Genomic DNA, 25,192 nt, shown 5'->3' on the forward strand with positions numbered 1-25,192 from the left:
TATAAAATTCGCCTATGATACACTGTCACAGGTTTTTATGCACTGTCAACAGGTTCTTCATGCACTGTCACAGGTTTTTTTAATGCAGTCAAAGGTTTAGACTGTCCAACAGGTTTTTAATGCACTGTCCACGGTTTTAATGCACTGTCCAACAGGTTTTTAATGCACTGTCCAACAGGTTTTTAATGCACTGTCCAACAGGTTCTTAATGCACTGTCAACAGTTCTTAATGCACTGTCAACAGGTTTTTAATGCACTGTCCAACAGGTTTTTAATGCTGTCAACAGGTTCTTAATGCACTGTCAACAGGTTCTTAATGCACTGTCAACAGGTTTTAATGCACTGTCCAAGGTTCTTAATGCACTGTCCAACAGGTTTTAATGCACTGTAAAGTTCTTAATGCACTGTCCAACAGGTTTTTAATGCACTGTCAACAGGTTCTTAATGACTGTCAACAGGTTCTTAATGCACTGTAACAGGTTTTTATGCACTGTTAACAGGTTTTAATGCATGTCAAGGTTTTTAATGCACTGTCAACAGGTTCTTAATGCACTGTCCACAGGTTCTATGCATGTCCAATTTAATGCACTGTCAAGGTTCTTAATGCACTGTCCAACAGGTTTTTAATGCCTGTCAACAGGTTTCTTAATGCACTGTCCAACAGGTTTTCTTAATGCAGCTTGTCAACAGGTTTCTTAATGCACTGTCCAACAGGTTTTTAATGCATCTGTCCACAGGTTTTTAATGCACTGTCCAACAGGTTTTTAATGGCACTGTTCCCAACAGTGTTCTTATGCCTGTCCAACAGGTTCAAGGTTTAGGGAGGCTGATTTTTAATGCACTAAATATCTCTCAAATACAGTTATGCTGTCCAACAAGTGTTTCAATTATTACACAGTTACCTCACAACACAATGTAAAATAATACTGGCCAGCAGAAAATACGTACCTCATTAGGAACCTGTAGAAAGACACAGAAAGACAAGAGTTAGATAGAAACATACAGTCAATTACTAGTTACTCAAAACACTGTCTTTGATGAACAATCGTACCGCCTTGCAAAATATGGGAAAAGAAGAAAACGTCTCTTGCCATAATCATAAAAGGGGCTGCATCAAATGTTTGATGTATTATAATAATTGATTATGCTTATGTTGTATTAATAGAAGGGGAAGGGTTATAAGACCCCTCCCCCTCCACATGTATAGGGTCCTAGACTACAGATTAACAATATATATATATTCATTATAAGGTTTTAATATTGTTCCACAGTTCTTTTCTAGTCTCTGCCTCTTATAAAGAAACGGTCTGAGAGATGTGCGAATTATCGAAGTCATAACAGGGGGTCTGTGTGAAAAGCGCCTGAAAGATAAACACAGAACCCTGCAGGGGAGTGAAAGAGATAAGAGACTAGTCAGACATGCCACTATAAATCAACTTGGGGGAGTGGACATTTACTGCTKAGCCTTTAGRTAACACTGAAACTCTTGTTTGTATAGCTGTGGATGCATGGGCTTGGTCTCATGAGTAGAAGGTAATGACGTAGGCAGTGACATCACAGGGGGTTGACTACAAGGATGATAAAAGCAACTTGGACTTTTCCTATTTTGCAGAACTTAGGAGAGACATCAGTTGTATGTGTGATGTTTGATCTTTGACTTCTGTCTACAGCTGTATTTTGATTCAAATTGTTATGATTTATAAGTGCACATTTTGAGCGTTCCTGGTTTGTTAAGTAAAAAATGGAGCACAGAAAAACGGAACCAAACATTTGGCGAGCTTGCCAGGAGGGAGTGAGTACAACACTACTGGACGGAACCTGAACCCCCCTTCTCTGATCACCAAATTGCAAGGTAAGCAGACACCTGTTATATCGAAGTCCGTMATTTAAAAGAAGTGGGTGTTCAGCGTTTCGCTGGTATGTAAAAGCGCCGCCTCCCTCTTGTAATTATAAARACAAAGGAACCTAAAATGTGCATGTATAAGTCAATGAATGTGTGGTAATTGCCTTATGTCAATGTGTGTTACATGTTATATGCATTAAGAACAGTAGCTCGCCTTCTTGCGTGTTGGGGGTGCTGGGGTAACTTCCGGAAGGGAACTCAAGAGTAGTAAGGGAGCAGAACCTGTATCTAGCGTGAAAGTTCTGAAACAGGCGATAACCTATGGGGCACCTAGAAGATAGAAATAAACTGTTGTCTGTCCTTATGCGTTTGTTTGGTGTGAGTGAAATGTGCAGTGGGTGGGGAGATAAACGAATCGAGAATTGGTTATTTGGTCTGAGAGCTGTTATAAGTGGATTTTTGATAAAGAGGAGGATGAGGAACAGTATATAGATAAAAGGCATTAAATTGGAATAGTATAAGAAAGGGATTTTTGGAAGTGAGGACGGCAGGAAGGAGTTCTGTCATTGTATAAGAAAAGGCGGGTATGATAAAGATAATACCTATAAGACGTATATTACCCTACACCCCGAGGAACTAGTAATACCCTCAACATATTTTGTATTAGTTGAAATAGAACCTATAATTACTTGTAGAAGGATAGTTAAGGAGCTTTTTAAGTGGAATTGGTGGAGAGGAGGTTGTGTTTTATGGGCATAYGAGAAGACAGTGGAGGAAATGGAGTTAAAACTGATACAACACCYACTGACATTATTRMAAGTTAGATAATGGTAGGAAAGGCTAACATAGTACASCATTATCATTACATGGCTGACTGTCAAATAAAACCAAACTGATGCTCGCCATGTCTGAAAAGGCCTTTAAAGTTTTTTTTATTAGGTAATGGCCCAATGGTGGAATAAAARGTTAGGAGTAGGACAGAAGTTACTTGAATAAAAGATTGAAYGTATTTGTTAGTGACACTTTCCTACCATAGGAYAGTATAGGAAATGTRCARCCCTTAGTATACCAATAAAAGTATTACAAGGAAGTTGAGTTCTGTAGAGATTTCCATAGAWRATTACTTTGTGACGCTACCGTCCAATAATATATTACTGTTACTCTACACCCTTAAGATATAATATTAGGAATTGAAGTCGAGCATGCGGTTGTCTATGTGAGGCCCGTRTGTGAAATATATTTGAGTTTAGTAGAACCATTTACTATAGCCTGGAGTATGTGAGAGTAGAATTAGGATTTCAGTATCACCCACTGTTGTTTAACACACACTGAAAGGAGATAGAGAAGAATTTATATAGGCATATTCATACATATTACACCGCAACACCTCGTAAATGGCGAATCCGATGGTCTCCATGTCCTTTCCCTCCTTGCGTTTCTTTCTCCGGTCCTTCTGCATCAGCGCCACCAGGAAGCTGCAATCTGATTGGCCGGCTGTGTCGGGGTGCTGCAAGGCGATCTTGAATTGTGGGTTGATCCAGAATGTGGCTAAGGATTGTGGGGGGGGGGAAAGTTATCAGAAGACATTTTCTAATCAACTGTGTACCACTTCTTTATATCCTCCCTCCCTCCTTACCGGGGAAGTTCCTGCAGCCCCCGGCCGTGCTGCCCCTCCTCCACTCCCCCTGGTAGACGGCTGAGCTCCACTTCTTCTGCTGGTTGGCCTCCAGGGCGTCTGCTGTGAGGTTACAGATCTCCAGACGCGTAAACTCACGCAGGAAGTCGCTGAATGACATCCTGAGAGGAGGGATGGAGAGAGCGAGAGGTGGAAAGGGAGGGAGAAGGGGAGAGGAAGGGACAGTCTGTTGTGTATATGATGCAATAACTCAGACATACTCTCGAGTATCATACCCAGAGGCCATCAGGCTTGGTGACACAAATACACACTCCCGCACACTCACCAGAACTCTCCGTCCTCGCTGCGGTTCTGGAGTCGCCCTCTGACTGACCGGTCCACGCTCTCCCACTCTCTGGAGCTAAAATATTTGCAAATGAAAATACATTACCGACTGTATTCCATATCAAAAGGGATAGAAAACCACTCTCACTAGTTACACAGTATGATATGTAATATGACACCTGCAGTATCATTCTCACTAGTTATATGATAGGCAATATGAGAGGTGTATAACAGTGTTTCCTTCTCTTACTTGTCACTCCAGGCACCAGTCCACTCTATCTCTCCCCAGGGGTTGCGTATGCGGACCAGTTTGGTCATATTCCCCCTGTACACCACCTGATGGAAAGGGATACTGCATTACACACATGTATAGTAGCTGGGAAAATGGCCACCCTTCTGTCAATCCAAATTTGATTGCTGTACAGGTAAAGTTAGACACATTTGTATTCGTTTTAATGCTGTCTTTTGTGTCCGACTGTTCAGAACTCCACCAACACATGATGCAATTGGGGGAAGTGACCCCTTAGTGCCACTCAGACCAGAGCAGTCATTGGCTCACCTCGTCGACCCCGGTCACTGAGTAGGCGTGACCTTTCACCAGCTTCTTAAAGGTCACAGCCTCCATGTCCTGACTACCGGTGATCTGGGGACAGAAGACAAAGTCAGAGTAAGCGTTTCACTGTACTGTTTACACCTGCTGTATCCGGGTGCACGTGGCAACCTTTGACTTGATTTGATTTGAGAGGCTACACACACAGGGACTCTTGACACACTGTTACGTGCTCCAGTCAGGGACATGATATGACAAAGTCTGTGAAAAGGATGACGTCTGTGAAACATCCTGGTCCTTAGCACCGCGTTAAGCTTATTAAAATAGGCAGTGTTTCCTATGACAGAATCGAACACATAATCTGAGTACTGACGTCTATGGAGCAGCCCAGCAGCGATCCTCTCTCCACGGCCCGGCTGATGATACTGTAGAGGTCAGAGGGCGCTTTCCTCAGCTCATACATCTCCGTTACCCCTCCTGTGAAGTCCTCAAAACCCTCGGACGTGCTGCCTCCCGACAGGGCCTCGTAACAGCCATGCAGCCTGCAACGAGGGTGGACAATTCTGTGTCAAAAGACTATTTAAAAACCTAAATTTCTGTACAATGTACACACACAGGACATATGCATATAGACACAGAATTTTACGTAATTTTACATCATTTGTATTTACATTTTGGTCATTTAGCAGACGCTCTTATTCAGAGCGACTTACAGATATCATAACCCATACCGACATGTACAGAGTGAAATAAATGCAAAGCCCATGTATACATTTGAATCCTTCTAACCCCCCTCTTCTCTCCTTTTTCTAAACTCCTCCCATCCCTCATCCCKCCTTACTTGGCGTAGGCTTTCTCCAGCAGGGCGCTCCAGAATTCTCCTCCCTCGGCAGAGTGGACAAAGAGTAGCTTCCCATCCTTCACCGGCAGCCTGTCATCAATCACCACCTGCACCCACTCCCCGTACTGCCAGAACTACAAAACACAGACAGTAGGGAGACTATCAGAACTACAAGGCGCAGACAGTTGAACTACAAAACAGACAGCAGACCTACAACACACAGACAGTAGAAATACAACACACACATATTAGGGAGACTACCAGAACTACAACACACAGACAGTAGAACTACAAAACAGACAGTAGAACTACAACACACAGACAGTAGAAATACAACACACAGATCGTAGGGAGCTCAATATCACTACCTTTACCCACTCTCCAACCTGCCACTGCAATCTGAATAGGGGTAGGATGAAGTGAGATGCAGCTAAGCACTGATTTAATGTCAGTTTTACACGTAGTGCCTTATTTTGCACAAAGCACCAAGAACGAATACATTCAACATTGAAGACAAGCTCTGATTTCCCCTCTAGTGGTGAGGGTGAGCTGATCGCAGAACTGTGCCCAGGGGTAACTTCTAACCAGAGCGGAGCGTTTAGTCACTTACATCCAATGACCACCAGGGGGCAGAAGTGGCATTAGGACAAGATCATCATAGGGCTCAACAGGGAAGAGGGAAGAGGGAGCAACTAAGACTGAGGTAACAACCACAGGAATTTATGGCAAGATCTTGAGCAATCACGCTATCTTCCTTCCAATACACATGGGTTCCATGTAGCCGGCCTACACCACTGTGACGTTAGTATGCTTTTAGAAAAACAAATACAGCCTGTCCAATAATGTATGTACCATTCTCCTCAGCCGCACCTAGTTAACTGATGCAGACCTACAACAAGGCAATATAGATCCACCACCACAAAATCACATCAGGGACACCAGAACATTACATAGAGTTTGAGGTATGTGGCTCTGGGATACATGAATGTAACAATACTGAATGTGTGAAAACCAGCCAACAGTGCAAGGGGGAGGGATGTAGAGCAGAGACGCACAGCTGAGCTGTTATTGTGTGTGTGTGTGTGGGGGGGGGGGAGGTGAGAGAGACAGAGAAGTTAAATGGTTAATTTTGCATGCTCCGCAGGGCTAAAGTGACTGCTGGGACTGTGCGGTCGACCGCAGAACAGGATCACATGATCGTCTGGGTTGACACAGAAGTGTCGCAACACCCCCTAACCCCACCAACACACACAGAGGGGGAACCAAACTATGAGCCGCTGTCTACCCTGTTAGCCTTTATGGGGCGAATCCTAACTTCCACTTTAAGTAGAATTTTCCCCTAGCGTTGAGGTCAATTTTGGTTCAATTCAATTCTCCTGTCCGTTGAACTAGTATGCAATTCAGTTCCCAAATTGGGAGAAATGGGAGAAAATGGGAGAAAAAGTGAACATTTGATGTAGGTGGAAGTTAAAATTCAACCCTATCATAACTATCTCTTACACTATCTATTTAGCAGAGGTCTGTTCCGTATAAATACCAATCAATTTGGGAACTRAATTGCATACTAGTTCAACGSACAGGAGAATTGAACCAAAATTGACCCCAACGCTATCACAACGATATCTGAGATAAACACACCCGTGCTGGCTACAAGGAAAGTAAACCAAATATCCACATCTGCGTAGCAAGCTCGGGGGAGTGTCGTCTGTCCTAGAGCCGCAGTACTTCAACTGTGCAGTTCCTTTCCCCTTCTGATAGTAATATCCTATCAGCAACCTAAAGATTTCCAAACTGAAAATTACAGGCATACTGAAGTCTGTTTTACAATACAGGATATGCTGAGTCTCACAGCTCATCTCTGCGCCTAGCTAAGCTACATACCGCATTCCCCGAATCTGCGGCACAGCTCCCCCTTTGTCTGGCTAAACCAATTAGAACATCCAACGACATTTGCGGAGGATGAGTAACCCAGGCGTACGAGATCTGGCACAGGATCAGGAGATCTCAACAGAACACTCGCTGTATTATTGGGTTTAGACGGTGTGTGTGTGTTCTTAGTATCTTTGTGGGGACCAGAAGTCCTCACAAGGATAGTGGAACAAGGAACATTCGGACAAGTGAGGACATTTTGGGTCCCCCAAAGTAAAAAAGGCATCCTATATCTCTAGACTATACATGGAGGAGTATAAGTAGGAATAACAGGTTAAGATTAACCAACCTCAAGAGACTGCTTAGCGGTTAGATTATTAGCGTTAGCGTTAGTTTAGGAGGTGGTGCTCTAGTATATACGAAGGTTAGAGTTAGGTAGGTATAGGAAGAACTGGTAGTTGATGTCGAATCGGTCCCCATCTAAAGAGACTTAGTAGCCGAAACAAAAGTGTGTGTGTGTGTGTTGGGTGTGTGTGTGTGTGTGTGTGTGTGTGTGTGTGTGTGTGTGTGTGTGGTTGTGGTGTGTGTGTGTTGGTGGTGATGTGTAGTGCTGTGTGTGTGTGTGTGCTTGTGTGTTAAGAGGGAGATCTCAACAGAACAATGTATTATTGGGGTTGTAGACCTTCACACTGTTAACTGTTAACACACAGGCCACACAATGGACCAGGGAAGGAATTAGTATCGAGTGAATATGATCACATACACAAACGTTGAAGTCGGAAGTTTACATTACAACTTGCCAAATATATTTAAACTCAGTTTTTTCACAATTCCTGACATTAATACCAAGTAAAGATTTCCTGTCTGTAGGTCAGTTAAGGGATCACCCACTTCTATTTTAAGAATGTGAAATGTCACGAAAAAGTATAGTAAGAGATGAGAATGAATCTTATTTCAGCTATTATTTATTTATTTTCATCCGCAGTCGGTCTAGCATAAACTCAATTAGTATTTAGTTAGGCATTCCTTTAAAATTGCTTAACTCTGGTCAAACATTTCTGGGTAGCCTTCCACAATAAGTTGGGGTGAATTTTGGCCCTTCCTCCCTGACAGAGTTGTTAACTAAGCTCGGTTTGTAGGCCTCCTCTGCTCGACGCCTTCAGATTCCTGGCAATTTTCACTAGGCTGTTGAAGTCAGTGGCTATTGTGACCAATCACTCCAATACCTTTTGACTTTGTTTCGTCCTTAAGCCCATTTTTGCCACAACTTTGGGAAGCTAATGCTGGGTCATTGTCCATTTGAAGACCGCATTTGCAACAAGCGTTTAACTTTCCTGGACTATGTCTTGACGATGTTGCTTCAATATAATTCCTCATGTAATTTCCATCTCGGAATGATGCCAACATAATGCTGCCACACCCTGTGCTTCACGTTGGGGATGGTGTTCTTAAGCTTGCAAGCCTCCCCCTTTCTCCTCCAAACATAACGATGGTCATTATGGCAAACAGTTCTATTTTTGTTTCATCAGACCAGAGGACATTCTCAAAAAGTACGATCTTTTCCCCATGTGCAGTTGCAAACCGTAGTCTGCTTTTTAATGCGGTTTTGAAGCAGTGGCTTCTTCCTTGCTGTAGCGGCCTTCAGATTATGTCGATATAGGACTCGTTTACTGTGGATATAGATACTTTTGTACCCGTTTTCCTCCAGCATCTTCCAAGTCCTTTGCTGTTGTTCTGGATTGATTTGCATTTTCGCACAAAGTACGTTCATCTCTAGGAGAACAGATGCGTCTCCTTCCTGAGCGGTATGACGCTGCGTGGTCCTATGGTTTATACTTGCGTATTATTGTTTGTACAGATGACAAGGGTACCTTCAGCTTTGGAAATTGCTCCCAAGGATGAACCAGACATGTAGAGGTCTACAATTATTTTTTGGATGATTTATTTTGATTTTACCATGATGTCAAGCAAAGAGGCACTGAGTTTGAAGGTAGGCCTTGAAATACATCCACAAGTAACACCAATTGACTCAAATATGTCAATTAGCTATCAGAAGCTTCTAAAGCCATGACATAATTTTCTGTTCATTTTCCAAGCTGTTTAAAGACAGTCAACTTAGTGTATGTAAACATCTACCACTGGAATTGTGATACAGTGAATTATAAGTGAAATAATCTGTCTGTAAACAATTGTTGGAAAATGACTTGTTCATGCACAAAGTAGATGTCCTAACCGACTTGCCAAAACTGTAGTTTGTTAACAAGAAATGTGTGGAGTGGTTGAAAAACGAGTTTTAATGACACCAACCTGAGTGTATGTAAACTTCCAATTTCAACTGTATTTAAGGCATGAATGAGTTTATATGCCAGTAGGTTCATAGACACATAGCTATGTTATTTCCTCTCATGCCAGCAGGGAAACTGTTTAGGACATAAATAAGTAGGCTACGACTGTAGAAATAAATGTGTCAATGAAAACATGTTGCAAYACTTCTGCAATCAGTCAATCATCATTTTTAAATAGGGGTTTCCTGTAGTCACTTCCTTTTGGCAGAGGGCTGGGGTGTAMATTCCAGTTAGTGTGTTAGTAGTGTTACTTCTGTGTGGAATGCAAATGTAATAGTACTGTGTTTGCATTAATGAACGTGTTCATGATGGATGTGCTGTATTTAGCTTGGCTGCCTGCTGCTCAGTGTAGCAGCAGTAATGGTTACTCTGAATGACTGGGCAGTGGTCAGCACTAGGCTAGCAGGCTCCGTATTGGCCCCTGTCTCTGTGTGTGTCTCTCCGTCTCTGTCCTGGCACCCTGGCCCCCAGCTGAGTCGGACTCTATCAATGTGGGCGGCTGGCTGCCATCAAAGGGTTCAGTGAGAGGAAAGCTGAGTGAAAGTGAGKGCCGCTACAGTGGGCACTGGACACGGACACGCAAGCACCACCTGGTCGCCCATGCATGGAGACGTCCATTTAGAGGGCAACTGTGGTGTCGCTTTAAGGTCCTATACAGAGAATGATAGGTGTGTCTGTGTGTCAGAGGATTGGTTTTRTGTACAAAGCAAAGGTCATCGTGATAAGGCCTGGCAAGAAGCAGGAAGCGTGCCTTGGGAGTGAATTAAGATACATTTTCTGTTTTTATTAGCTCACATGAGATGGAAATGTGTCTTCTGCTTTCATCCACCCCCCCATCCATCCACCCCTCCCTCCCGATATACATACACACTAACACATATTAGGTTGGAGATGCTGGAGCAGAGGGCAGCCACAAATACTGCACCCAATGAGCAGTTTAGGGGGTGAAGTTCCTTGCTCGAGGGAACATCGGCGGTAAGTGGCACCTGAGATTGCCTCCGGTTGCCAGCTCACTCCCCGCCACAACTTTGAGTTCACTTCCAGAGTAGCTGAATATCTGTATTACTGTATATTAGTATATATTATCGTATAGATGGATAAACAGTCAAATCAGAAACAGGAAGTGAGTGCGTGATGACCTGGAAGTGGAAGATGCCAGCGTACTGGCCTCCGAAGTCCTGTCCATGAGGCACCACTCTGTGGAGGAGGTTGTCGTTCAGAGTCAACGAGGCTATGGCTGCCAGCAACCAGCAGTCACCTGAAACACACACACACACGCACACACAAGTACACAGACAGGCACACACACAACATATTACATCCGTCATAGGTAGACTATGTTAATGATAGCAATGCATTGTATCAGTCCCTTAAAAAAAGTCACCAAACATTCATTAGTCGGTAGTGTTTGTTTTGACCACCTGGAAATACTCTGGCCGTTAGTCATAGCATACAAGTAACGCCCAGAGTTTTTCCTGATCTAGTAACACGGTAAGAAAAAACTCCTGGCCCTGTTCATCATTCATCTCTTCAAAAGTTCCCAACTGTTCTTCCTTTGAATAATTTCTAGCCTCAAGGCTAGGTGAAGCTAACTGACTAAACTCTCCGCTCTGGTTAGACTTATTAATTACAGACAGATACTGCTGTCTGTTTCTCACTGCTGTGGGAACGGACCACTTCAGGCTTAAGTGGTGAAACCGTGTAATACTGGAATGCGCCTTATAAGGAAACCGTAACGAGAGAGAGGTGTCCGAGAATCTGTTAACACACACTTCATCCTGACCCTATGTAACCTCCAAGCAGTGTGTTCGAATTTGAACTGTCCGGACCTACAGTATGCTGATTAAATAGCTCGATCTACTGTAACTCTAACAGAAGAGGCCCTATAACACAATGCGCATGCAGGGTAGAGGCATAGGCTGAAAAGCCCACAGAAGACACCACGGTTGGGTTCGGGATGCTGGGGGAAAAAAAGAGAAGGAAGCAGTACCACAAATGTGACATCATCTATAAATAGGGGTGAATGCCTATTGTTATGCAAACGCAGACGAAGGCTGTATGCTACTGCTAAAAATACATTCAAACTTTAAAGACTACTCCAGTGAGTGCAGGATTTATGTACGCCTTTTAAGCCCGGCACCCAAATACTTTTTGCTACTACACACTTAAGAGTTGAGCACGCCACTTCCTCTTTCTGGGCTCGACGTGCCCCGTATTTAAGAGAGGGGTAGGCCGCTCTCTCCCAGCTCACGCAGCATTTGATTCACTACCAAGAGATGAGAAGACTTTCAAATCGACCATTCAGCTCAGAGTTAGTTTGCGATACAGTACCAGGCAACGTGTATACCTTTCCTATGTTTACTGTAGTGGTGGTATAGTACCAGTGCATCTCAGCCAGAGGGAGGTTGTTACTTTGCTTAAAGATGTGAGATAGCGGAGCAGAGTATAAATGATGCATCCCACACAGTGTTTTTAGAGGAAAACACAAGAGTACCAAGATTGCAATCAAATCAAATCTCTGCGCTCTCTCTCTCTCTCTCTCCTGACTAAGTGGTTGTTCCATTGGGCTCTCAGGCTCTCCACCAAACCTCCTTCTGAGACCTGGACTCACCTAAAGCTCCCTGGCAGATATCCGTGCGAGTGGCTCCATCCACTATGAACTGAGGTCGGGTACAGACCTCCTGTAGACAGAGAGAGAGAGGGGGAGAGAGAAAGAAAGAGAGAGATAGCGAGAGAAAGGGGGAGAGAGGAAGAAAGAGAGAGGTGAGATATGCCAGATTGGTGTTGTTGTTGCTCACAAACATGCACACACACCCACACACACACAGCAGTGACAGGAAGGCTGACCTTTCACTTTTCCTTTCACCACAGTGTTGACACTGCACTGCAGCACTGGTAAAGCCTGTCGTCCTTGTTGTCATGGCGAACGGCATCCCCGTCAATCACACAAGTGCCTCGTAGAATACATTCGAAAATGGCTGAGACATTCATGCAAAACTACCGAATACTGCATCTCCTCTCTCTGACTCCCAACCATCGCTCATCCACAGATAACTCAAGACACGAGCAGCGTGAGAGCTAGTTAGCTAAGCTATAAAAAGCTCTTTCCGCATTTTGAGCTGAGGAGCGGAGCAGCATGGTGTGTGTTCCCTCCAGGGATGTCGATATTACAGTTGTGAGGGGCGAGTTGCTGGAGGAGATGCATTATGAAAGGGAATGAGGAGAGACGGAGTGTGAAGAGCATTAGGATAGACAGGCACGCCAGCTAGGACACACACACACGGGATAAGACACACACACACAAACTATTGCCAAAGACAAATAATTATGTCAGAGTCATCTGAGAATAGTCTTATATAATACTTATAGGGGGCCTTTAAGGATCGGGTCTAAGATTCATCTCAGTAAGGCTCAGATATGGTCTAGGTTCAGTAGGTGAGTTTTTCCTGGTCAGGTAATATGGTCGGGAAAAACTACAAGAGGCTCAGTAAGTATAAGGAACAGGCAGTCCCATCTCACCGTAGGTCTCATCCAGCGTACTCCTTTGGTCTTGGAGGAGCGTGGTCCCAACTCATTGAACCCCAGAGAGGAGGAGGCGCAGGGGAACAGGCTGTCCTCAAACAGGCTGCGGCTCTGGAGGCACCGGGCCCTCAGCGACTCAAAGTCCTGGCCTAAGAACTTGACTGCGTTGTGGTTCTGGCCCAGACCCTCGTCCCGGTCCCACTGGCTGCGCAACTTGGCGGCCATCCCCGACGCATACACCTGCTCCATTCTCACCTGGCCGTAGTCGTATTTGGCTGTGGCAGAGGTCAAAGGTCAAAGCTAATCCAGGGAGCCAGTCAGGGAGGAGGTCAATGGCTGACGTTCAATTAGGAATCAGACATAGAACAGCAACAGCCAATGATGAGGTTAAAATTGTAGATGAGCTGGTGATAATAGGCTGTGACAGGCAGACGGCTTAATGGAGAGCAAGTGACAGTCCTAGTCATGTAAAAAGTGGCAGAGTGGGGACTGGAGGATGGGCTCAGAAGGAAAACGTCTTCTTCACAGCACCAGGCAGATCTCAGAGTCACGGCAACAATTCACTGATTGGCTGGCTGTACCTTTAGCAGACAGGGCTCAGAAGCCAATAGAATGAGGTGAGACTCGGCGAGTTGGCTGTACCTTGTTGTCCCACCAAAAGCCCCTGGAGAAGAAAGCGAGAGAGAGAAGGAAATTAGTGAAATTCAAAACACAATTTTGTGTTTTGTAAATATCTGCTTAACTCCTGCAAGAATGTATACTTCATTCAAATACAGCCTGTACAGCTCTGTGCAGCACAGACAAAAGAAACAAGATACGCATAGCATGAGAGAGTTAGCAAATAGCACTTTGCCCCCCTCCCCCCGCCTCCTATAAATTGTCAACCCGCCATGCACGCTAGCTAGCAGAGGATTGCACTGGGATTACTCACAATAATAGTCAAACTGACTTCAGTTCAGTTCTCTAGTGAATAACATAGTTACTCACTGTGATCAAAGTTGAGTCATAAGTGCTTGTCTTGGGGAGTCCCAGCTAGCATATAACGTTCTGAGAACCATAGGTTTCTTAGGTGGGAATTACAGTACTTCAACATAACGTTTCCTACAGGTTTCCTTTAGGTTCTATTTAAAGTACTGTTCTCAAATTGTTCAGAAACTGTTTAGAAACAACGTTCCTCTGTGGGAATTTCAATACTTCGTGATGACGCTTTCTACAGGTTTCCTYATGGTTCTATTTAAAGTCATGTTCTCAGAACGTTGAGAGAACGTTAAGAAACAACGTTGTTCAGTGTGAATTTTAGTACTTCAGCATAACGTTTCCTACAGGTTTCCTCGTGGTTCTATTTAAAGTTATGTTCTCCAATTGTTCAGAGAACATTAAGAAACAACGTTTTCCTGTACGAATATCACTACCTCATGATAATGTTTTCTTTGTTTCCTCACGGTTCTATTCAAGTCATGTTCTCAGAACGTTCAAAAACAATGTTCTCCTGTGAGAATTTCAGGACTTCAGCATCATTTTTTCTGCAGGTTTCATCACGGTTCTATTTAAAGTCATGTTCTCAAAACATTCAGAGAACGTTCAGAAACAACGTTCTTCTTCTCGATCCTGTTAAGTGCGTTCAGGTGTGTTGTCTGCGCCCACTAACTGACCACACCTGATCTTAATGAGTGCTTGTTAACTTTGAAATGGGGTTTGAATAGACTAATTAAATAGCTTTGTACGAGTAAAAAAAAACATCCCATGCTAGCTCCTCCTGGTGGCGCAGTGGACTAATTCCATGGATAGAGAACATTACAGGTTTGAATCTCTGCCAGAATAAAAAAAAATGCATGTGTTTGTATAATTAATGCCTAAGCAAATACATTTCCATGTGTCCTATCTGTGCATGGAGTTCAAACAGTTAACCCAAACTAAGCTACCAGTGTTATTAAAAGTCTTATTAAAACATTCTCAGAACAGTATTTAATTACCTTCAAATAACCTATCATTTCTGTTTTCAGAACGTTTATAAAACCTCCCAGGAAAAMTTTCAAGGAACCATAGTAAAATGTTCTCATAACCTCCCTGCGACCTAAAAAATTAACGTTCCCAGAACAGGCAAAATGTTCATTTCTGCTCTCTAAATGTTAAAAAAAACMTATGGCTTCATTCCCAAAACCAAATGTTCCAAGAAATTAAATGTGCTATCTGTGTTCTATTCTGCAAATGTAAAACTCTCTGAATGTTGTTGCAGGACTTTGTCCACAGAGTAGGTTGGGTCAGGGCAGCCTAAATTGCGGGAGAACGGGCTCGGGATAATAGTGACCGGAGCGGAATCAGTGGAATGGTAAATCATACATCAAACAAGGCCATTGCACGCTAGCTAGCAAAGGTGCACTGGAATTGTCACAATAATCAAAACTGACTTCAGTTCAGTTCTCTGTGAATGAACATAGTTACTCACTGTGATCAAAGGTTGTAGTCATAAGTGCTGTTCTTGGGGAGTCCCCAGCTAGCATTAAACGTTGCGAGAACGGAAGGTTGGGTTTTTAGTGGTTAATATACAGTATGTCAAGATAAGAGTTCCTACAGGTTTCCTTTAGGTCTATTTAAATGAACTGTTCTCAAATGTTCAGAAACTGTTTAGAAAACAACGTTCCTCTCGTGGAATTTACAATACTTTCGTGATGACGCTTTCTACAGCTTTCCTCATGGTGTATTTAAAGTCATGTTCTCAGAACGTGTGAGAGAACGTTAAGAAACAACGTTGTTCAGTGTGAATTTTAAGTACTTTCAGCATTAACGTTTCCTACAGGTTTCTCGTGGTCTATTTTAAAGTTATGTTCTCCAATTGTTCAGAGAACATTAAGAAAACAAGCGTTTTCTTACGAATATCACTACACTCATGATAATGTTTTTTTGTTTCCTCACGTTCTATTCAAGTCATGTTCTCAGAACGTTCAAAAACATGTTCTCCTGTGTGAGAATTTCAGGACTTCAGCATCATTTTTTCTGCAGGTTTCATCACGGTTCTATTTAAAGTCATGTTCTCAAAACATTCAGAGAACGTTCAGAACCAACGTTCTTCTTCTCGATCCTGTTAAGTGCGTTCAGGTGTGTTGTCTGCGCCCACTAACTGACCACACCTGATTCTAATGAGTGCTTGTTAACTTTGAAATGGGGTTTGAATAGACTAATTAAATAGCTTTGTACGAGTAAAAAAAAACATCCCTGTAGCTCCTCCTGGTGGCGCAGTGGACTAATTCCATGGATAGAGAACATTACAGGTTTGAATCTCTGCCAGAATAAAAAAAAATGCATGTGTTTGTATAATAATGCCTAAGCAAATACATTTCCATGTGTCCTATCTGTGCATGGAGTTCAACAGTTAACCCAAACTAAGCTACCAGTGTTATTAAAAGTCTTATTAAAACATTCTCAGAACAGTATTTAATTACCTTTCAATAACCTATCATTTCTGTTTTCAGAACGTTTATAAAACTCCCAGGAAAACTTTCAAGGAACCATAGTAAATGTTCTCATACCTCCCTGCGACCTAAAAAATTAACGTTCCAGAACAGGCAAATGTGTTCATCTGCTCTCTAAATGTTAAAAAAACACTATGGCTTCATTCCCAAACCAAATGTTCCAAGAAATTAAATGTGCTATCTGTGTTCTATTCTGCAAATGTAAAACTCTCTGAATGTTTTGCAGGGGACTTGTGTACACAGAAGGTTGGTGGCACCTTAATTGGGGAGAACGGGTGCTCGGTAATGACCGGAGCGGAATCAGTGGAATGGTATCAAATACATCAAACAAGCCATTCCATATACCCTGTTCCAGCCATTATTATGCGCTGTCCTCCCCACAGCAGCCTCCCTGATTTGTACTGAAGAGACAGCTACTAATCAGGAGCAGAGACTAAGGTAAAGTTGTAGCTGGTGTGTGTGTGTGTGTGTGTGTGTGTGTGTGTGTGTGTGTGGTGTGTGTGTGTGTGTGTGTGTGTTGTGTGTGTGTGGTGTGTGGTGTGATGTGGTGTGTGTTGTGGGTTTGGGCTGTGTGTGTGTGTGTGTGTGTGTGTGTGTGAGTGTGAGTGTGTGTGTGTGACACAGTGTAAACAGCGCAGAATGGGAGGGAACACAGCCAAGAACATGCAAAAGACTCTCAGGCTCTCTGGTAACTACTGCACAGTCGGGGTAAAGGGAGATGTTGCCTGTTTGAGTTTGCTTTCATAGTTCCACAGCCTCTCTTTCTTTCCCGTTTCCTCACATCACAATCACTCAATTTTTTCTCTCTACCGCTTTCCCACCACAAACAAAAAAATTAGAGAGAGAAAGTTTGAGGCACACAATTGCTTCTAATCTATTTTAAACCTTTACATTCGGAAGTTAAGTTTACCTCACCTCTTTCGCTCTCTTTTTCAGCCTCTCACTTTCACTCACTCACACATGCTGACGCTTATTCACACTGAGCTCTCTTCTTGTTCTACCCCTCAACTCTCAGTGAAAACAAACCCTAAGCCTTGTCTGTTTCTCATTGGAGCAGAAAGAGAGCCCGGTCAGGCACAGCTGCCACCCACTCCTCTTGCCACACCCATCGCTATTGCCTGTTGTTCCCTGACTCAAAGATTTTTCCCACTGGTCAGAGTTGACTTTCTAACTGACTCTCACCACTCCTTTAGAGTCTCAAGGATAATACCATGGGGGGAAATAATGGAATGAAGTTCTACCGTCTTAGATGGAAGAGAATAAAGTGGAAATTGAACAAATCTCTTTTAGTAGAAAAATACCATATTTTGGGACAGTTTCAGCACGTACCGAATACCTACTCTACCCCTATACATGCATGTCAGTTAGCTACACATCGTCTGGGTAGAAACGTTCACATTTCTGTGACTGTGGTGGGTTGACAGACAGGGGAGTGTGCGTGTAGTCAGTAGTCTTCTCGTCAAGTAGGGTTTTCAACTCAAATGAATATTTGATGTTCCTCACGTGGAATATTTCTCTGTTTGCGAATAGCACTGCAAATAGTTTCACTGACGTGAAATGACAGATTAGAAGTCCAGACACATCATGATCAGCCCCACTGGTGTGCCCAATTCAAGACATATTGTTTCTTACTGATCTGTAGCCTATCACTATTGTATGATTACTGCTAATCAAATAGCCTAAAACTTAAAACAATTAAGCAATGAAGTGACAATTTGTCACTATTGACATCTGTATCGCATGGGAGATAACCTTATCCCCAGGCTAACTGCTACTGCATATAGAGAGCAATAGTAGTGGCATCTTTTTGTAGACACTAATGTAGGCAAACTGACATGGCTCGTTGGCCAAAGCCTATGGGGAAATGAATGGCGTTTTTGGATAAACCCAGAGAATAAGGTCTGTGGTAAACACAGGTTATGAGATTTTATACATTTTATTCTATCAGATAATCTTCATCATAACCACATAAAGCACACAAAGGCTTCACAATTCATAAAGGTCATGTCAACTGACTGATGTTATCTCACAGAACAAAACGTATCAGATCTCCTAAACCTGCGTTAACCTCAGACCTTATTTTCCGCGTTTACGCCAAAACCCCACTAATCTCCCCCATAGGAATGGCTGAACGAACCAGAGGTTTAATTTACGTTTTTTTAAACTACAACTGGTGAGCTCTATATAGGCAGAGAGAGAAGACTAATTGAGATAATAGATAAACCCCCCTGGAGCCTACCTGTGCTGGAAACCTACCACTCACACATGGACGTGTGTACAGCTAGACAGTGTAATACTGTATCAATTTTTGCCTGCGGTAATTAAAGCTTTACTAAAGGTGTAGTGTAGCCTAACTATTGTTTCATACAAAGAAAGGATTGACCACAAACAGGCAGTTAGACCACATCTGAAAGCACTACTATACTGTATAGGCCACACACACACAGAGAGAGACAGTTTACAATATTACAGTAACATTACTCGGTTTTAATAACCCCCATTATTCGTGCTAAAGCATTGGAAACTGCGCAAGTGTAATTCTGCATGCCTTCCAAATAGCAGGGAGCTCACATTTCAACCACCCTCTGGTTCTGTCCGAACACCCATACTAGCGTACTACATACTTAAACTGCATACTATGTACTCATCGTCGCATACTATTTAGCACGTACCGTTAAGAAAAAAATTATGCAGTATGCCACCGCCGCAACGCAGTAGCAACTCCTGACTGGCTGAGTAGGTGGGGCGGGGTCGACTGCGGGTGGAGTTTTACAAATTCAACAGACATGTATTGCATTAACTTGCCTGATAATAGCTAATTTCCAATTCGATTAATTTCTCTAAATAGGAATTAATAGAATAGGAATTGAGTTCCATGCCTACTCAGGCTGGTTTTAGGCAGACAATCACATTCAACATATACCGTAGCCCATCTATCCTATTTTAACAGGACTGAAGACATGGACAGTGGGGTACATCGCAAATTCAGAACCGCTGTTGGGTACATCGCAAATTCAGAAATTCAGGACAGCAACATAATAAACTAAAGCACTGATCATTGGGAACCAGATCAGAAAGACTGCTAAGCCTTGATCCATGAATGAAATAAGGAAATAGGTAGCCTAGCCTACAAAACTAAAACAATCCATGTTCAAATCAAAAGGCCTGATTAACATGATATAAATAACGCAGCCACATCCCGAGACCCCGGTGCAGACACATTCAGTAATCAAAAGATGGTTTAAGTATTTCGTTTTAAAACTCTGACGAAAGCCAAGCGACCAAGAAACACTTTTCAGAATCATTCAAAATACTTCACCAGAGAGCATGACTTAGCCACAGATAATCATATGCTTCTTTTATCTGTGGATTGTTTGAAATCACAAGCTTGGAGGCTAATATGCCAAGCTACGAAGCCCGCAATTTGGTCTGCGCACGTGGCAATAGGCCTGGTTTATTATTGAGATGCGGCTGGCAGTGAAAAGCAATGCATCTAAAAATATGTGTGAAGATAAAATGTCTAATCACACTCAAGACACATTGAGACAAGAAGAAGGGGAGGGGGGTGTGGCGAAGATGTTGGCACTTCTCTCTCCCGAATGTGCTCAGCTCTCCAGAATGCAACCAATTCTTGCGCATTCGTTGCTTTATTGTGTTAATAGTTTGCCCTTTTTATATATAGTACCTGTCAAAAGTTTGGACACACCTACTCATTCAAGTTTTTTTTTTATTTTGAATATTTTCTACATTGTAGAATAATAGTGAAAACATCAAAACTATGTAGTAACACATATGGAATCGTGTAGTAACCAAAAAAGTGGTAAACAAATAAAAATACATTTTATATTTGTGATTCTTCAAAGTAGCCACCCTTTGCCTTGATGACAGCTTTGCACACTCTTGGCATTCTCTCAACCAGCTTCATGGGGTAGTCACCTGGAATGCATTTCAATTAACAGGTGTGCCTTCTTAAAAGTTAATTTGTGAAATTTCTTTCCTTCTTACTGCATTTGAGCCAATCAGTTGTGTTGTGACAAGGTAGGGGTGGTATACAGAAGATATCCCTATTTGGTAAAATACCAATTTCATACTGTGGCAAGAACATCTCCAATAAGCAAAGAGAAACGACAGTCCATCATTACTTTAAGACATGAAGGTCAGTCAATGTGGAAAACTTTGAAAGTTTCAAGTGCAGTCGCAAAAACCATCAAGCACTATGATGAAACTGGCTCTCATGAGGACCGCCACAGGAATGGAAGACCCAGAGTTACCTCTAATGCAGAGGATACGTTCATTAGAGTTGGGTGGCCTCCCGAGTGGCGCAGTGGTCTAAGGCACTGCATCGCAGTGCTAGCTGTGCCACTAGAAATTCTGGGTTAGAGTCCAGGTTCTGTCGCACTGGCTGCGACCGGGAGACCCATGAAGTGGCACACAATTGACCCAGCATCGTCTGGGTTAGGGGAGGGTTTGGCCCCATCGCGCACTAGCGACTCCTGTGGCGGGTCAGGCGCAGTGCACACTGACACTGACACGGTCGCAAGGTGTACGGTGTTTCCTCCGACACATTGGTGCGGCTTGCTCCGGGTTAAGTGGGCATTGTGTCAAGAAGTAGTGCGGCTTAGTTGGGTCGACCTTCGCCTCTCCCGAGTCCGTACGGGAGTTGCAGCGATGAGACAAGACTGTAACTACTAGAGGTTGACCGATTATGATTATTCAACGCCGATACCGATTATTGGAGGACCAAAAAAAGCCGATACCGATTAATCTTACGATTTTTAAAATGTATTTGTAATAATGACAATTACAACAATACTGAACGAACACTTATTTTAACTTAATATAATACATCAATACAATCAATTTAGCCTCAAACAAATAATGAAACATGTTCAATTTGGTTTAAATAATGCAAAACAAAGTGTTGGAGAAGAAAGTAAAAGTGCAATATGTGCAATGTAAGAAAGCTAACGTTTCAAGTTCCTTGCTCAGAACATGAGAACATATGAAAGCTGGTGGTTCCTTTTAACATGAGTCTTCAATATTCCCAGGTAAGAAGTTTTAGGTTGTAGTTATTATAGGAATTATAGGACTATTTCTCTCTATACGATTTGTATTTCATATACCTTTGACTATTGGATGCTCTAATAGGCACTTTAGTATTGCCAGTGTAACAGTATAGCTTCCGTCCCTCTCCTCGCTCCTACCTGGGCTCGAACCAGGAACACATCGACAACAGCYACCCTCGAAGCAGTGTTACCCATGCAGAGCAAGGGGAACAACTACTCCAAGTCTCAGAGCGAGTGACGTTTGAAACGCTATTAGCGCGCACCCCGCTAACTAGCTAGCCATTTCACATCGGTTACACCAGCCTAATCTCGGGAGTTGATAGGCTTGAAGTCATAAACAGCGCAATGCTAGAAGCATTGCGAAGAGCTGCTGGCAAAACGCACGAAAGTGCTGTTTGAATGAATGCTTACGAGCCTGCTGCTGCCTACCATCGCTCAGTCAGACTGCTCTATCTAATCATAGACTTAATTATAACATAATAACACACAGAAATACGAGCCTTAGGTCATTAATATGGTAGAATCCGGAAACTATCATCTCAAAAACAAAACGTTCATTATTTCAGTGAAATACGGAACCGTTCCGTATTTTATCTAACGGGTGGCATCCATAAGTCTAAATATTCCTGTTAGATTGCACAACCTTCAATGTTATGTCATAATTAGGTAAAATTCTGGCAAATTAGTTCGCAACGAGCCAGGCGGCCCAAACTGTTGCATATACCCTAACTCTGCGTGCAATGAACGCAAGAGAAGTGACACAATTTCACCTGGTTAATATTGCCTGCTAACCTGGATTTCTTTTAGCTAAATATACAGGTTTAAAAATATATACTTCTGTGTATTGATTTTAAGAAAGGCATTGATTTTTATGGTTAGGTACAGTCGTGCAACGATTGTGCTTTTTTCGCAAATGCGCCTTTGTTAAATCATCCCCTGTTTGGCGAAGTTGGCTGTCTTTGTTTGGAAGAAATAGTCTTCACACAGTTCGCAACGAGCCAGGCGTCCCAAACTGCTGCATATACCCTGACTGTTGCAAGAGAAGTGACAGAATTTCCCTAGTTAAAAGAAATTCATGTTAGCACTCAATATTAACTAAATATGCAGGTTTAAAAATATATACTTGTGTACTGATTTTAAGAAAGGCATTGATGTTTATGGTTAGGTACATGCTGGAGCAAAGACAGTCCTTTTTTGCGAATGCGCACCGCATTGATTATATGCAACGCAGGACACGCTAGATAAACTAGTAATATCATCAACCATGTGTAGTTAACTAGTGATTATGATTGATTGATTGATTGATTGTTTTTTATAAGATAAGTTTAATGCTAGCTATTAAATGCTATTCGCGTAACAGGCAGGCTCCTCGTGGAGTGCAATGTAAGACAGGTGGTTAGAGCGTTGGACTAGTTAACCGTAAGGTTGCAAGATTGAATCCCTGAGCTGACAAGGTAAAAATCTGTCGTTCTGCCCCTGAACAAGGCAGTTAACCCACCGTTCCTAGGCCATCATTGAAAATAAGAATGTGTTCTCAACTGACTTGCCTAGTAAAATAAAGGGGTAAAAACGACAGCTATGCACATTCTTGGCATTCTCTGAACTAGCTTCATGAGGAATGCTTTTTCCAACAGTCTTGAGGTCCCACATATGCTGAGCCCTTGTTGGCTGCTTTTCCTTCACTCTGCTGTCCAACTCATCCCAAACTATCTCAATTGGGTTGAGGTCGGATGATTGTGGAGGCCAGGTCATCTGATGCAGCAAATTAACTTTTAACAAGGCACACCTATTAATTGAAATGCATTCCAGGTGACTACCTCATGAAGCTGGTTGAGAGAATGCCAAGAGTGTGCAAAGCTGTCATCAAGGCAAAGGGTGGCTACCTTGAAGAATCTCAAATCTCAAATATATTTTGATTTGTTAAACACTTTTTTGGTTAATACATGATTCCATGTGTGTTATTTCATAGTTTTGATGTCTTCACTATTATTCTACAATGTAGAAAATAGTAAAAATAAAGAAAAACCTTGGAATGAGTAGGTGTGTCCAAACTTTTGACTGGTACTGTATAAATATTTCTACACGTATTGTTTTTCTTATAATATTACATTTCAGGGAGCTGTCTTCTAAAGACAACCTACAATTCTGCTTAGTACTGTAAAATAATTGTATTTTACTGTAAGTTTTCCCTATAAATGTACAGCATTATACTGGCACCACAGTCACCAGCTTAATACTGTAATGTTGCTTTACAGCAGAGATGCTGTAATATAGTTTACAGTACTATTATCCTCACTGTAAAACATATTACAGCATCCGTGCTGTGGTGCCAGTATAAGGCTGTAAATGTACAGGGAAAGGTTTTACAGTGTAGGCTATAAACAGACATAAACAGGAAAAACTACATTCTGAAGGTCAGGAAAGTTTCCCCCAAAAAACAACTGATGGGTTGGCCAGCTGTCAAAGAAATGCTCTCATCGATGTGACAGTGAACAGCTGGACAAGCAGAGTTGAAGAACATATCCTCTCATCTCGCCGCCCATGTCTTTCACACAATTGACAGTTACCCCATTTTGGATTTCGTTGTGGCTTTTTAATAAACAAGCGACAAGTCCGACCATAGTAGTCTCTTTGTTGAGTATCTGAGAGGACAGAGAGGCTAAGCTATTTAGTTAATTAATTCGAAATGTGCTTAACACCCGCTGCCTTCAGAAGAAACTGAAGAATTGGTCGGTCTAAAACAAATATAAAAGTAGCCTAACACATTAAATCCTCACTGGAATAGGAAGATGTCAAAACACTGTTACAACACTGCTTGCTACAGCTATATATATATATATATTACAACTACTACATGATGTTACATGGTTTCAAAACTACGTCCGCTTATGTTCTCAAACTCATTGCGAGCCAGATGCAGAACATTTAATTACAGTATTAAGCTGGTGACTGTGGTGCCAGTATAATGCTGTACATTTACAGGGAAATACCTACAGTAAAATACAATTATTTTACAGTACTAAGCAGCATTGTGGGTTGTCTTTAGAAGAAAGCTCCAATGTAATGACGTCGCCCTTCTTCATAGTAAACTAGTAATTGCCCTAATCAGTAAAAAGAAGTTACACGTGTGACTTATTTTAAGAAAAGTTAAAGAAATGTCCTACCTTTTGGTGGTTGTTTATCGGTTCAATATGTTTTTCTCTCTGTTCTCTAGTCCGTTATGTTTAGCCCTGTTCCATCCACAGCCCAGCGTGAAGCGCATGGGTTTAACCAGTGGTTGGATTCGATTATGCTTAGCCGCTGGCCACCGGGAAAAGACCCGTCACGTCATCGGGCGAAAGCGGGGAGGGAGGAGCGCAATTCTGAAATCGAACAGTAATCTGTGGCGCTCGGCCATTTTGTCAACAAGGTAGCATGGTGCAGTCCAGACAGAACAATTTTCCATTAAATAAATGTTTGAATTTTCTAACTAGTTTTCATTCATCACATTTTTATTGTGATTATACACTAATGGTTCGTCTGTTATTTTAATGTAATAGATGTATCATGGGATGACACAGAGACCTCTGGCTGTGAGCAAGACAGTGAGCCAGACCTGCCAGGAGATGTCATCGAGCCCCTCCCAACTGCATCAAGCACCAGATATGCTGTTCCAAAAGGACCCAATGGTAGGCCAGGCCTATACTTTAAACTACATATTTTAGTCAGCAGCTGTTAGTATCTAAT

General features: G+C 42.4%; 1 protein-coding gene across 1 annotated transcript in view; it reads right to left on the reverse strand.

Moving 5' to 3' along the window:
* Nucleotides 1-24,720, reverse strand: part of capn1 (calpain 1) — a 33,509-nt gene extending 8,789 nt beyond the window's left edge. Inside the window, exons 1-12 of the mRNA XM_023971364.3 lie at nt 24,631-24,720; nt 12,928-13,594; nt 12,020-12,089; nt 10,548-10,666; nt 5,195-5,328; nt 4,727-4,895; nt 4,363-4,446; nt 4,054-4,139; nt 3,805-3,879; nt 3,480-3,640; nt 3,231-3,391; nt 949-960 (exon numbers count right to left, since the gene is read on the reverse strand). Of these exons, the coding sequence (XP_023827132.2) occupies nt 949-960; nt 3,231-3,391; nt 3,480-3,640; nt 3,805-3,879; nt 4,054-4,139; nt 4,363-4,446; nt 4,727-4,895; nt 5,195-5,328; nt 10,548-10,666; nt 12,020-12,089; nt 12,928-13,179 (1,323 nt within the window). The 5' untranslated portion in view covers nt 13,180-13,594; nt 24,631-24,720. The remainder of the gene's footprint in view (nt 1-948; nt 961-3,230; nt 3,392-3,479; nt 3,641-3,804; nt 3,880-4,053; nt 4,140-4,362; nt 4,447-4,726; nt 4,896-5,194; nt 5,329-10,547; nt 10,667-12,019; nt 12,090-12,927; nt 13,595-24,630) is intronic.
* Nucleotides 24,721-25,192: the final 472 nt, after the last annotated feature.

Source organism: Salvelinus sp. IW2-2015, linkage group LG3 (genome assembly GCF_002910315.2).
Source record: "Salvelinus sp. IW2-2015 linkage group LG3, ASM291031v2, whole genome shotgun sequence".
NCBI lineage: Eukaryota > Metazoa > Chordata > Actinopteri > Salmoniformes > Salmonidae > Salvelinus > Salvelinus sp. IW2-2015.